The sequence below is a fragment of the Xenopus laevis genome, chromosome 3S (genome assembly GCF_017654675.1).
Source record: "Xenopus laevis strain J_2021 chromosome 3S, Xenopus_laevis_v10.1, whole genome shotgun sequence".
Classification (NCBI taxonomy): domain Eukaryota; kingdom Metazoa; phylum Chordata; class Amphibia; order Anura; family Pipidae; genus Xenopus; species Xenopus laevis.
In genome coordinates, this window is record NC_054376.1 from 43665310 (window position 1) to 43680049 (window position 14740).

At 37.0% G+C, this 14740-nt stretch overlaps 1 protein-coding gene across 4 annotated transcripts in view; it reads right to left on the reverse strand.

Moving 5' to 3' along the window:
* The window catches only part of LOC108712840 (NT-3 growth factor receptor), a 399826-nt gene that overhangs the window by 234397 nt on the left and 150689 nt on the right, over nt 1–14740 (reverse strand). For all 4 annotated transcript variants that reach the window (XM_041588223.1, XM_041588224.1, XM_041588222.1 and 1 more), the window contains exon 4: nt 2617–2685. In XM_041588223.1, the coding sequence (XP_041444157.1) occupies nt 2617–2685 (69 nt within the window). The remainder of the gene's footprint in view (nt 1–2616; nt 2686–14740) is intronic.

Consider the following 14740-nt stretch of genomic DNA (forward strand, 5'->3'; position numbering starts at 1 on the left):
GGACATATATGTGGATGGAATATCCTATTATCCGCCTCATATGTCCTACCTAAGATTCACAAAGATCCCATCAATCCACTGAGCAGGCCAATAGTAGCCAGAATTGGGTCATTAACCAACAAAGCTGCTGAGATGCTAGATACAATTCTTAGCCCTTTAATTCAAACAACAAGATACTATGTATGGGACACATCTAATTTTCTATCTCTAAACTTAAAATGCTGGGTGGGGTTGATGGGCAGGTTAGGATTGCTACACTTGATGTCTCAAGCCTGTACATATCCATACCCATACCCAGGGTTTATATGCCATGGAAATTTTGTTGCAACAAAGCAACCTTTATAGCCCTAAAGAGATCTTAAACTTTATTCTACATAGAAACTATTTCAAATTTTGGAACAATTCTACTTGCAACTTCGGGGGACGGCCATGGGATCCAATGTGTCCCAGGCATACGCCAACTCATTCATGAGTTGGTTTGAGGAGGGACACGTCTATGCTGATGGACTGTTTGCCAGCCATTGTTTGGCTTGGTTGCGGTACATTGATGACGTGTTCCTCCTATGGCGGGTCAACTTTGCTTCCTTGCACGACTTCCATGATGCAATAAATGAAGCCCATGACGATATAAAATTCACTATGAATGCTAGTCTTCAAGAAATTGCTTTCTTGGATGTTACAGTGATACGGCACAAGACAGGTTTGCAACTAAAATATGCACCAAGCCAACAGATCGTAACCAGCTACTATCATATAGGAGCTTTCATCCTGCATCAGTGAAAAAATCCATACCTACTAGCCAATTCACTAGGGTACATCATATTACAAATGGGCCAGCCCAATTAGAACACAATCTAGCAAAAATGAGAGGTAAACTGTTAGATAGAGGTTACCCGCAAGAAACTTTGGATATCAGCTTAACTAAAGCCAGAGAGAATTTGAAGAGAACATCAAATAGAAATAAAACCGAAAATAGGCAGCGTTTGGTTTTTGTTGGACAATACCATTCACAAAGTAATAACTTTCGACACATTTTATGTAAACACTGGAATCTATTAAAGGATGCTTATCCTAAAATTTCAGAATTTGAACAAAAGCCTATGATGTCATTCAGAAAGGGATGTAATATAGGTAAAAAAAAGTTACACAGGCAGAAATAGCACATTCACCTAGACAATACACCTTTATGGTGCCCCCAAAGGAAGACATGTTTAGATGCAGGGGGTGTGCACAATGCCGCTTTGTTCTAACTGGAGCAAATTTCACCTAACAACACCTAACAACAAATAGGGAGTTTAAAATTTGAGGTCATTATAGCTGTGATACGAGTTATGTAGTGTATATGTAATCTTGTATATGTGGCTGAAACCATTCAAAAAGTGAGGGACAGATTTTCACAACATAGATCCACGGTCAATATTCGCAACAATGTATTGCCAGTCTCTAAACATTGCATAGAAAAGGGACATACAGCGGAGGATTTGAGATTTAGGGTAATTCAACATGTTCCCCATCCCTGAAGGGGAGCTGATAGGGTTCTCCTATTGAAAAGGATAGAAGTCCAATGGATACATAGGTTAAAAACCTTGAGCCCATTAGGGCTCAACAAGGATTTTGATCTCCATCGGTTTATCAATTAGTTTCACCCATTTAAGATGTTCATGATACTTGTCTCTTGATGTACAAATTAGCTTTATTCCTTTAAGGATACCAATATTAGCCAAATCATGTCATTATGATCAATGTATGTTTTTGCCATTCTTCTATTTACTGTGTATTGAAAGAATACTATGATGCATATTGAGCCCATTACTAAAATGGTGGCCACTGTTGGAACGTTCATGGAGAGGGAAATTGCGCCGGTGTGACTGAGCGGTGCTTTTGCGCCGCGTCACCACACCGACGTAGTCGTCTGCGTATCGGCGTCATCCCGACCACATGAGATGCCACAGGGCTTAAGTAAGCTTCTAGGAATTGTAGTCTCAGTACTACATGGAGATCAGCTTGAGAAAGGAAGCAGCAAGTATCAAACATTGCACAGATTTCAACATGGATGAGTATATCTAAGCTTATATTGCCTATTTTTATGCTTACAAAATAAACTATATGTTTTATGTCTCTGCAAAATGTTAAGGCATGTTTTATTAAAAGAACATTCAGTGTTTTGGTTATAAGAAAATATCAGTATTCACCCGGATATTTACGTAGAAACTCCCATATGTTTTAATTAACTGCTTTAATTAAATCAGACCTTATAAGCATATATTCATATAAATAACATAAACAAGTCATAGAGAATATACAGTATAGAAAATCTCTGATGGAGCAATTCTAGTTCAAAGTAATCATTTCATATTTGTAAATTGAAAGCCATAATGTCTATTTCTATGGATGTTCTCCATTTCATACAAACAGAGCAAGCACTTTGCACCATAATTACTCCAGTGCTTCACTATTATTGACATTGGCCTACATTATTTATATTTAAGATGTCGAGAACTAATTTCCCTTACTAAAGAAAATCATTCAGCAGTTAATATGCCCATTTTTATTAATTAACAAAATCGAAAAGGAGAGAAATATTTGAAGCAGTAAATATTATTAATGCAGACTTACAAATCTACAAGCTCCAGATTTTGAAAGAGTTGCCATGATAAGGATGTGAGTCGATTTCCAGAAAGGTTTCTGTAAACAGAAGGAAAAATATATGCTCTGTTAGAAAACATTGCCAGCAATAATTGTAAAATACATTGAGAACTGGAATGTGATATGAAAACTACAAGCTTAGCAGTTTTGTCATAAGTTGTAGAGATTCATCTACAATATGTACATATAAAAAATAAATTAATGAGACAATTGCTTAATTATTTTGTATGTTTTTATTCCCTTAGGCACAATACATCCTAGCACAGGGTGATCCGAACTTCATATGTAATGCAATGTATGTATATTCAAATATATATTGGGAGTACTGGAGTACTGAAGTGCAAGTAGAAGTGCAAGTAGTCTAAGGGAGTGAAAGCTGACAGAATATTGGAACAAAAGTTTAAATCAGAACCCAAACCTGGAACTATAATTTCCATCTAACATAAACTCCATATGAGTTATTTTAAAAATCTGAGAAAGCTCATCCAACACCCATCCCCCAGTTTATGGGGGTGGGACATGGCTGCTGGGAACAACCCAGGGGCTTTTTAAAACAACAAGCCCCAATCCCATTGGTCACTTGACCATGGTGAAGCCTAGAGAAAGCAACTTCCCTCCGACCCACCAATTTTTAACATATTGTTTAACTGATGTTTGCAACGTATGGTGTTATAAGTATTGATAATATGTTTTATCTTCAGTTTGTGTAACAGCTTTTGGATCATTTGCACTGCCAATTGGTAATTGGGATACAATTTTGTGAGTTAATTTGCGGGAGGGGGGGCAGTAGCCTACGGCCTGTTTTCCAGCCTCCAACTTCGTGCCTGCTGACTTGCTCAGCACCTGGCATAATGTGTAAGGTTTCATTTACAAGGTTATTATTTAATAAAGCAGTGGTTGTTTACTCCAACACAGTGTCATGTGTTTTAATTGTGTAGCTTGGCCACAGCATGCTGGTTTCTGGTTTGGCCCTTTAGCAGCCATGAACTGAAGGTAAGATTTATGAAAGTTGCCCTAGCACCTCTTGTTATTGTAATTAAGGAATATTAAATCCTGTTAATAGATTAGTTACCCTTTATAACATGAACATTTTGTTCTACTGTCTCCATACTATCTTTTGGGAGTGAGGTTTACTTTTATATTAAATAAATGGTTCAATGCACTGCACACAAATCACTACTACAATGAGTAAAGAGATGCATAGCAGAAAAACAACACTTGAATATATATTACTAACAATCCACAATAAAGCTGCATTACTGTAGTCAAGACCCTGCATGAATGTGCACTCAAATGATAAATTTGGTTAAAAAAACATTTGAAACATATAATGTGAAACCCTGAGACCCCCTGCCATTAATTTATAGTCCTATAAGATAACAGATACACAGTTGCATGCATCCAGATGCCTAAGATTAACAAAAGAAATACAGACAGTCCCAAACTAATTGTCCAAATGTGTGTATAACAAACCAAGTTCCAAAAGCTCAATTATTAAGAACCTTTAGCATAATAGCAGTAATACCGATCTAGAGGGAACCACTAGGAGTAGGGAGCCCAGGCTGGGGGAGAAGCCATCCTCCACTTGTTATGTCACGTGAGCTTTGTCAAGCATCATGATGTTGACTTTAATTAGAAGTTCAAATTGTAATAAAGCAATGTGAGAGGTGGATACTAAGATACTGTCATGATAAAGTTTTTTTTCAAGAACCAAATAACTGTTTTAAAATGAATGATTATGACCTATATTACAAGCAATGGGTGTGCAACAAGTTATGTCTAGTTTATCTTTGCTATTTTGCAACCACTATGAATCATGTATTTTCCAGTGCACCCATGGTGGCCAAATAAAAGTAGTCGCAGAAGAATCCTGAAGTTAAGACTGATAAGCAGAGCTTCCGTGCTTTACACTCACAAGTTGCAAGCTTATTAGTAAACAGAATTTGGCTGAAAGTATAAATAGGCACCTGTATCATTAGCTGCAACTGAGCACATTTAGAATGAAGCAGTGGAAAACCTTGCAGTATTAAAACAAATTGAGATGAATTGGTTCCCTTATGCTGTAATTTTAAAATTGCCACAATTTGCATAATTTAGTGTAAAATAAAAATAACTGGAATGGAAAGCCAGGAAGCCAGTTGTTTTTTTGAAGTACAAAAGTTAAAAAAAAATAATTAAAACAGTTCACATCAATGAAACTATTCATTTATTTTAAACAAAACTCCAGACTTTTTGGGGTTCTTAAGATAATGGTCCCAGATTCAGCAAAGCAGAAGACACTGAAATGTATTAGTATATAAGTAATAATAAGAATAGTAGACCAATTCATATAATCATTTTGATATTTGACTGGATATGACAACAAGGTATTGTCAGTAGAAGTTTAAATGATCAATTCTTTCAAGACATGTACTTTGGATCAAACTCTGCAGTTTTCAGGTTTTCTCTGTTAGTCTGCAGCACAAAGTCCCGGGGGCCAAAAAAGGGAATCAGTTTAGACTGGTTCTGGCAGGGCTCTGTTGCTCACTAAAGAGTACAATCTTGTGTACAGTCCCATACAGTATGTGACAGTATAAGCAGATTGACACAGGATCACTCGTTTCTGATGGTGATATTTTTTTTATAAAGAAAGGAACAGGTAAGAGATTTCAGAATAGTAAGACAAGCAGAAATATAAGGACCAGCACTCCTATGCATTTGGATAAAGACACAATGAAAATAAATATGCAGTAATTAGTTGTGCATTACATGTTACAAAAATACACAGTATTACTACAGCTAAATCAGAGGTATTTGAAATGTTTTAATTTCCCATAGTCCTATATTCTGGACCAACACATGGCCAACACAGTATTTTAGTATTGAAGATCTCAAGATACCCCAGTAGATTTCCCATATTGTTTGCTGCTAGTTCACAGAACATGCTCTGAGCTACTATCGGCTGCCTGAGCTTAGGGACCAACTGAAAGATGTGACCTTGATTATTGCTAAGGTTTGGATAATTTCTAAGGCCCCCTAAGCTTAGCTTCTCAGCATCCTCCCAGAGCTGCCTGGGTATGTGCAAAGCCACAGGCAAGTAAAAAGGTTACATAAATAGATCATGATGAAGATGAAGAGCTGCTGTAGACAACTTTGAAGGGATGAATCAATATGGTGAGAACTGCTGAACCTCTGGGCCAATACAGTAATTTCAGAATCCATAAAATACACAATTCCTAGCAATATTCTTTTTTAGGCTTTAGCTTTAACCACAAATGCAGGGTTGGACTGGGTCTCCAGGCACAACCCACCATCAACCCCCAGCCACACGTGTACCTGTTTTTTTTGCAGAGACTGGGCAGGGAAGGGAAGCAGGACGGATGGACACAGGCAAGGAGCAGGTCTGGGCTGGCTGAGCCCACGAGGTTTGGCTCAGTTCGACTCTGCTTAAATACTATTATAGCATTAAAACATGTTTTTGCATTATCATAATCACTTTACTAGAGTCCTATTATGCTCATGCCTAATTCATTACATAATATGTGACATGCATCACTTTTAGCAACAAAGTCCAGATGCTTAAAAATATCTTAAATAGTCAGAGTTATAAAATGTACATCTACCTGCAGGAGGGTAATGTTTGCCAGCCTTCAATTGCTGCCAGTATAGGGACTCAAGTGGTCAGGCTCAGGAATAGATAGATTCCTGGAATAATACACCTCTGTGTGCTTTGCCCAGCACTGCAATGTGTTTCACCAAGGCAAACTACCTCTGTAAATTCTACAGCTGTGGTTGTGGGAATAACTGATGTGAGAAAGTATTTAAAGCACTTAACTGATTTCTATACCATCTGAATAAGCACCCACCAGGAAATTGTGTAATATCTACCCCATAGAGTTTCATTTGTATTTAAACAACCACTGTCACCCAAGTTATTTGATAAATCTGTTTTGTGATGGGATACAGTTTGGTTAACCCTTTCTCCAAGAGTCAAGGGAGGGCCCACCTGAAAGAAGAGTCACATGTAATACATACCCTGAGAACCGGGTACAGTATGTGTGACCAATCAGGCTGGAATGAAGGAATCCCATCTATGGTAATTGACATCTTAGGTACCTCCATGCCCCAAATCATGTTAAATATCTAAAAGGGTTAGGATTGTTTTTATATTCTGATTTTATTTTATCTATTTTTAAAAAAGGATTCTTAGAGGAACACTGGTCGATAAAAAACGTAGTATGTCCAGCTTTAAAACACATCCTTTAAACACATAGAAGAAGTAAAGGGTATTTTTAATAGGCAGACTGTATGAATTAAACATGACATTATTTGCATATTAGTTAACTCTAGGGTGAATTGTGCATTGTGCCTCAACTGATAAAGATTTTGCACTATAAGCATTATATTGACATTGTTTGGAGCCACTTATCTCTGCATGTGCCTGGTATCAGATATTTTAGCGATTCAATGAGAAACACAAAGGGCATCAACAGCTAGCAGAGAGAGCCATATAATAATATCTTCTTATCACCCTACTGCCTTCTTTGCATATTCATACAGTACCACCCAGAGTGATCAAAGCTGCTTTGTGCAATAAGATCCTTGACTGGTGTCGGGCATGTTGTGATTTCATGAAACGATGAACAGCAGCCATGTGAATGAGAATCACGATGTAGCATAATAGAGTGTAAACCTTGAAGAAATAAAAGGCATGTCTATATATATAGTATAATAAATGTGCAGAGTGTATACATTGTGCGACCAGAAAAATCAAACACACACTCCTGGAGCGAGCCGATGAGGTAAAATCAAAGTTTATTCCATAATGCTAAAAGTTACATGTCCTAACGCGTTTGGTATCCAATCATACGTAATCATAGGTACTTATGATTACGCATCGTTGGATACAAAACCTGTTAGGATGTGCAACTTTTAGCATTATGGAATAAACTGTGATTTTCTGTTGTCCTGAAGATACTGCCTGATCAGAAGGTGATGGTAGCTACAGGGTTCTGAGCTGAGCACAACTATATGAAAATGCAGAGTGCATTTGGACACAAGTACCTAATGAAAGTGGTTTTAAAGGAAACTCAAGTGCAGACTATGCTTGTCAAATTATGTAAATGAAAGGTTATAATGGTTTCAGTAAAGCTTTTTCAATAAAGTCATTTTACAGTACTCCACAATTTAACTTTCGTATTTTTCAGTTGGGAGGCTAACGGAAATATCTGTACATGATGCACAAACTATTACCTCCTAGAGAGTACACTCTTTATTGATCTGAGGACAGGGTGTTCAGCTTTGAAACACACACCCCAGCTTCATCAATCACATCGTAGACACTCACTCAATACAGTTAAGGAATGTTTCAAAGTCAAAGCTTCTGACACACAGATGTTACTGATGTCTCCTGTTATATTAGTGTATGGGAAGGAAGAGCAGCCAAACTAAGATGAAATGGAAAGGTAAACCAACTGTTTCCAGACTCTTCTAGACTTTATTGGTGTGCTCTTTCCATCCCCTTTGCATTTATGCCCTGCTGATACATATATTAGCCCATTAAGATTCATTACAATAAACATCTAGCACAGTTATGAGGTTAATGTCAATAATGGATAAAGCACACCTAATTTATGCTTGTGCACCATAGCTGTTATGCCATAAATGTATGTGTGTATGCACACACAGTTTAGGCTTATCTTTATTACATATATGTGATCTCTTATCAGGATACAAAATACGCTCAAAATTTCAGAACTCTCACAGAGTCTTTTTAATCAAATAATCTAAAATGTATAAAATGATTTGCTTTGTCTCTGTGATAATAAAACAGTACATTTTGCTTGATGGTAACCAAGCAGCATAACAATAGCAAAACAATGGAATGTTTAAGTGTATTTTTAGTAGCCTAACCAAATTTAGAACCCTACTTATCTGTCAGTTCAGTAAATGATAATATTAGTTTGTCTATGTTTGTAGATTTGAAAAAAATCATATTTATTTTAAAAAAAGGATCCTTAAATCTGTCATCTTATAGTACTTTGGGTGACATTTCCTTAAAATTCTTCATAGTCCCTTTCAGAAACATTTCTAGCAGTGCCGTGTGTTTCTGTGGCTCAGTGAAACAATTTCTGTACGTGCTTTGGACTTATTCCAATTCACTGAGGATTGAATTAAAAAATTATAAACAATAAGAAAATAAATGAAAAGGGGAAAAGAAAATACAGACATTCCCAGGAAGAGTGGTCCTGAAGAAGGAATGTATTTCAGAATATAGTGTTTCAAAGTTAAGGTGTGTAGCTGTAGCTGTTTATTTTACCAGCTCAGAATCAATTAATAAGGCGTTTACAGAATGCATTAAAATAGACTTCCAAGGTCAAGCATTAATGTACATTAAAAAAAAGAATGCAGAGATCAAAGGACCTGGTAATTGCAGCTGGAGCGGAGTGGCAGCATTGATGTCGGGCTTATTGTATGGCCTTGTTAAGCACATCTGAAAGAGATTTGAGGTGCCCCATTTGTTTGAATTTAGGGTAGGAACAAATCTTTAAATAATTAAAAAAAAATAAAACATTTAAAAAGTATATATATATATATATATATATATATATATATATATATATATATATATATATGCCACAAAGCACAACATCATTTACACATCCACCACTGCATCTCTTTTGTACAAAATGCTTTTGTTAAAAATAGCAAGAAACCTCTAACTGCTGCTGTGACAAGTGGAATAAATTTTTCACATCTAATTTCAATATTTTCTTCTAAGTCATACATCTTAATTTACTATAGTTGAGGCAGCAGCTCCGATCTGGGGCGCTTCGCCAATGAGGTGAGTTGAGGCTGTCGCCTCAGGCGGCAGCGCCCCACTGGGTACTAGGGGTGGAAAAAATGTTGCTCCTGGAAAGAGCCGAATTTCTGGTCTCCAGTACAGTTTCCGTACTGGCCCTCTCTGCCGCCCTCGTGGACCCCCTCAGGCACAAAAAGGTAAGCGCACAGCCCACAGGGGGCGGCAGAGGGGCCAGGATTGTCGCTAGCTATGATGCCAGTGCCCCTCTCCTGCTCTGTGCTTAAAACATCAACATCAGAGCAGGTCAAACGGAAGCAGCATCACTAGTGTAATGAACGCAATAGCAATCTCTGCACTAGTGGAGACAAATTTCTGGGTTTTTAAAGTTTAAAGAGGTGGCTTTTTACTGCCCCTAACTGGCTGCTCACTGCTGCCTGAGGCCAGACTCCCAGCGTGCCTGATGGCAGGAGCGGCCCTGGCATTAATAAAACAACTGCATTTGCATTTCTTCATATTGCTTTGTGAAATTTGTATGTGCCAAAGAAATATCAGAGAACATGACATATGAGATGTCAACTCCTCAGAGCACTGATTTTTGGAAGGTTTTTGCCCGTTCCTATTTTAAAGGATCAAAATATAACTATTAATATGGGTGACAAGGGGAGCTTGTGACACAATGGGAAGTCTGCTGAACATTCCAGAAGAATAGGTACGGTATAGATTTGATAAACTGTTTTCAAATTATAAATAGTGATGGGTCAGGAAATATACATACAGTACTGTACAAAGATGCCCTATCAATGGATGCTACTCAGCTACAAGAAGTTTATTTGCCATTAACAATTTTTTTCAAGAAAACCACTCATTCCAAAATTACTTGAAACTACTAACTAATTAAAGTGCTTTTTAAATGAGCAAGGCTACTTAACTAGGGCTCATTTACCATTGGTACAAATACAAAGTGCTGGAGTGCTAAGGGGCGAACCCCCCCATGACTTTAGAGCCTATACACAGAGAACGTGTGCTTTTTCCCATTACGGTAAGTTGTGCTCTGTGCCTTGTACTCACACAGGTGCACAAGGAGGAAGAATACAGAGCTTCCGGATATTTCTGTTTTGTACATGCTGAATGACTAGAATTCGAACAAAGGAATATGATGTTTTATGATGTTATAAATAAATAAAATATATAATGCTGGTATATGAGTCACAGTATAACAGCAATGATAGATGAATGTGGATTGACCTTTAAGTAAATCATATTATTAAACAGTACTAAAAATGTCAAAAGTGAATTGTACCATGTGATGTATTAACTAGCATGTTACTCTAAACTGACAATTTATAATCATAGATGTAATTAAAAATATGGAAATGCACAGTATAAGGCTTTTGGTTTTCAGCGGCCATGCTATAGTATAACTCTTCCCCTTCTTGCTCTACATAACAAGACTGTTTATATCCTTTACGATAGAGTGCATAGAAGTTGCCAAGTTATCATGGTAATGAACAGGGAAATTCACTGAACCATAAAACACAGTTACTGAAACTATGACTGATACATAAGCCAGAACTTTATTTGGTCTTATATTATCTTTTATGTGGTCCATGATTCACTACTCTGAGACCCTATTGCAGCCCACGGATATGCTTTGTATTCTATATAAGTGAAGGATGTGTACAATATGATGCATATAGTAGTCATTTTAGGGGAGAATATAATCTTGGAATGAGGAAACAAGCCAAGAAATGCACTAATTCTATGTTCTATGAAGAACAGTTGTAGCATAGTGTGAAGAAACTTCTCTAACAATGTAGAGTAGTGCAGTGTTTACTCTGAAGCATGTATAGTGAAATGTTTATTTCATGTCATGAACTGTTACGAAAAGCGAAATGCCCCAATTTCACTCATCACCACTGGTCATCTGTTTAAAAGCAAACATACTATTGTTCACTATTGGTTATTGCACCTGGTCAAACCTCTGGGCTTTTCCTTCTAGTGATGGGCGAATCTGGCCCGTTTTGGTTCGCCAAAAACGTGCAAAATGGCAAAAATTGTATACAACACAATAAGGGGCACATTTACTTAGCTCAAGTGAAGGATTAGAATAAAAAATACTTAGAATTTCAAAGAATTTTTTTGGCTACTTCGACCTTCGACTACGACTTTGACTTTGAATCGAACGATTCGAACTAAAAATCGTTCAAATATTCGACCATTCGATAGTCGAAGTACTGTCCCTTTAAAAAAAACTTCGACCACCTACTTCGCCACCTAAAACCTTCTGAGCACCAAGTTAGCCTATGGGGAAGGTCCCCATAGGCTTTCCTAGCTTTTTTTGATCGAAGGAAAATCGTTCGATTGATGGAAATGCAGTAAATCCTTTGACTTCGATATTCGAAGTCAAAGGATTTTACTTTGACGGTCGAATATCAAGGGTTAATTAACCCTCGATATTCGACCAATAGTAAATGTGCCCCTAAATGTATGGGACCTGTTATCCAGACTGATGGAAACCTAGGGTTTTCCAGATAAGGGGTCGTCTCAGTTATTTGGATCTCCATACCTTAAGTCTACTAAAAATAATTTAAACATAAATTAAACCGATTGTTTTGCCTCCTATAAGGATTAATTATATCTTAGCTGGGATCAAACACAAGGTAACGTTTTAGCATTACAGAGTGAAAGTTAATTTTTGTTAAACATTTTAATAATTTTATTACAATTGAGTCTTTGGGAGATGGCCTTCCTATAATTCCGATCCTTATGGGTAAACAGTTTCCTGATAATGGATCCCATACTTGTTTTGTTAGTTTCCAATATTTATAAACATATTTATAATATGTGAGTCATACAATGCCCATGATATTTTTGCTGTGGGTTATTAACCATTCAACTATATGTATAGAGGCTTCCAAATCAGGTCTGGGATCTTTGAGCTCAATAGGTCTTTTAATATTATTATTAAGTTAACCATGAAAGTTGCAAAAACACTTCTCTTGTTCTATTTTTGGATAATTTATTATTACTCTGAAAAGAAAGGTGTGCTCTCACTATGGTTTCTTTATATATCTGTATTCCAGTGGCACCCAAAGAGACAAAAGCACCATCCTTTTATATTTTCTTTATCTTAGATGGGTTAAGCTGCGGAGAAAATGTTGCAAACACTCTTATCAAAGTTTGTTTCTTTAAAATGCTCTTTAAATAAACCACTCTATTCTGTTATTAGTTTCTCCTAGGCTGAACAAACATTTTCCTCTTTTTATATTCAACAAGAAGAAATAATAACTGAACTTCCAGCGAGCCAAGAAAATGTAAGACTTCCAATATCACTAGGGAAACAAAGCAGACTTATCTGTGCTTTAATCTATACAAAACAGGAAAAAGTTCTGTCCACAAAAAATGTTCTGTTTTCAGTTTTAGGATTTAATTTTGATTTGTTGATTTGTTCAAGATAAGAATACAATAATATTCCTTTTCCCCCTCTTGCCTTTTTTTGGCAAGAAAAGATTGTTAAAAAAAAGACTGATTGACCTTGTCAGATCCTGTAGACATCATTAAAATGTCTAAGCAATATAATCTTCTAGGAGAATAGAAATATATAGTAAGAAAATCAGCTAGTCAACATATTACACATTCACAGAAACTGGCGATGAAATTCTCTAGGCAATTTTCTTAGCTCAGCAAGTGATCACGTACAGTATGCAGGGAAATGAAAACTTTGAAATGTCACAGCAACAAGCAACACTCCTCTGTATGTGTGTGTTGAGGGGGGGCTGGGGTTGTGTTTTAAAGTTGCACATCCGAATAAGGACATTTTATCTTGAAAAATGAAAAAATTTAATCATTTATCTGCATATGGGCATCTTTACAGCAGCAATAGTAACAATTCTTGCTGTTATGCATGACTGGAAATTATTAGAGGAATGCAAGACAAAAGCCTTTATTATTGTATGAGGCAGGGTATGTTTAGACACAGCTGACAATTGTGCCCACCAACTCTGTCTTTGGGGCAACTCGCCCATCATGCACCTTAAACAATAAATTACTGTACAACAGACTTGAGAACCGGTTCCAGAATGCATCACAGTGTATCTCTGAATTCAAGCAAGGGAGCTTGTGAAATTCCTATTTTACATCTTTGGAGGCAATGAAACAGAATATTTGATGGTGTGCCCTACCAGGTGAGAATTGTCCTAAAGAACCATCACACCACAGATGCCAGATAGCATAAAACACAAACATTAGGGTATGGAGGAGGATCAGGAAATGGCTTACCTAGAAAGAGGGGATAGAAAGAGAGATGGTAAATGTGGAGAGAGTGGATAAGAAAGAGCATGGAAAATGAAGTGGTTGGTGGTGGATGAGGAGAGCTCCTTCTAAGAAGAACAAGAGGAGAGTAAAGGGCAGTATGTATCTAATGCTGTGGCTGAGCTTCCATTTAGATTGTTAGCTCTTTTTGCTCAATCCTCTTCAGCTCATGTATCAGTTATCACATGTGTTTGCTTACAATCTGTATGTTCAATACATACTAAAAAATGTGTTGTTATTATTAAGAATAATAGTAAGAATAATCTGGGTGAGCATATTTGGATGGAAATGGTGCCATATGTAAAAAAACGTGCAGTGCCAAACATAAAAAGTCCTATTGATGGCATAACAGCAAATTTACAAAGAATGCCTGCCCATTTACTTGAAATTGCCGCAGTTCTGCATTTCTGTAACATGAATGTTTTTCTCCAAAAATCCTCCTTTTGACAATGTGCTTTGTTACAGCATGTAACCAATATGTTGACATATGCATGAAAGTTCAATTTACATGTTTCCTTAGTAATGGCCTTGATAAATTAACAGCAATTCACAGTTAATGAGTCATCACCACTCATCACAGCATAATTCTGTCCATATGATGAGACTTATAGAGCATTCCGGTAGATATGTGTTTTTCTTTAGTGTTTTCCCAGACACTGTGCCACAGTCTACAAGACTTAATTTAAAACAGGGACATCATACATATGTATTATAATATATTAACTTTAATTTACCTGCAGAACCCACCACAACTGGAAGTAATAAAGTGAACATAAATTTAGCTTTGTTAGGAACTCGCTCCAATGAAGCAGGAGTTAAATGAGAGGTTGCAACTGGCCTATCAGCGGCTGTAGAAGGTTACTTAGAGCCCATACGCATGCGGGCCAGTTGCCAGAACAATTGCAAGTCGTGATGGGCAAATTTGTCCCGTTTAGCTTCACTGAAAAAATTCACGAAACGCCAACAGCGTCTTGTTTTTTACACCGGCGCCTGTCCCAGCGA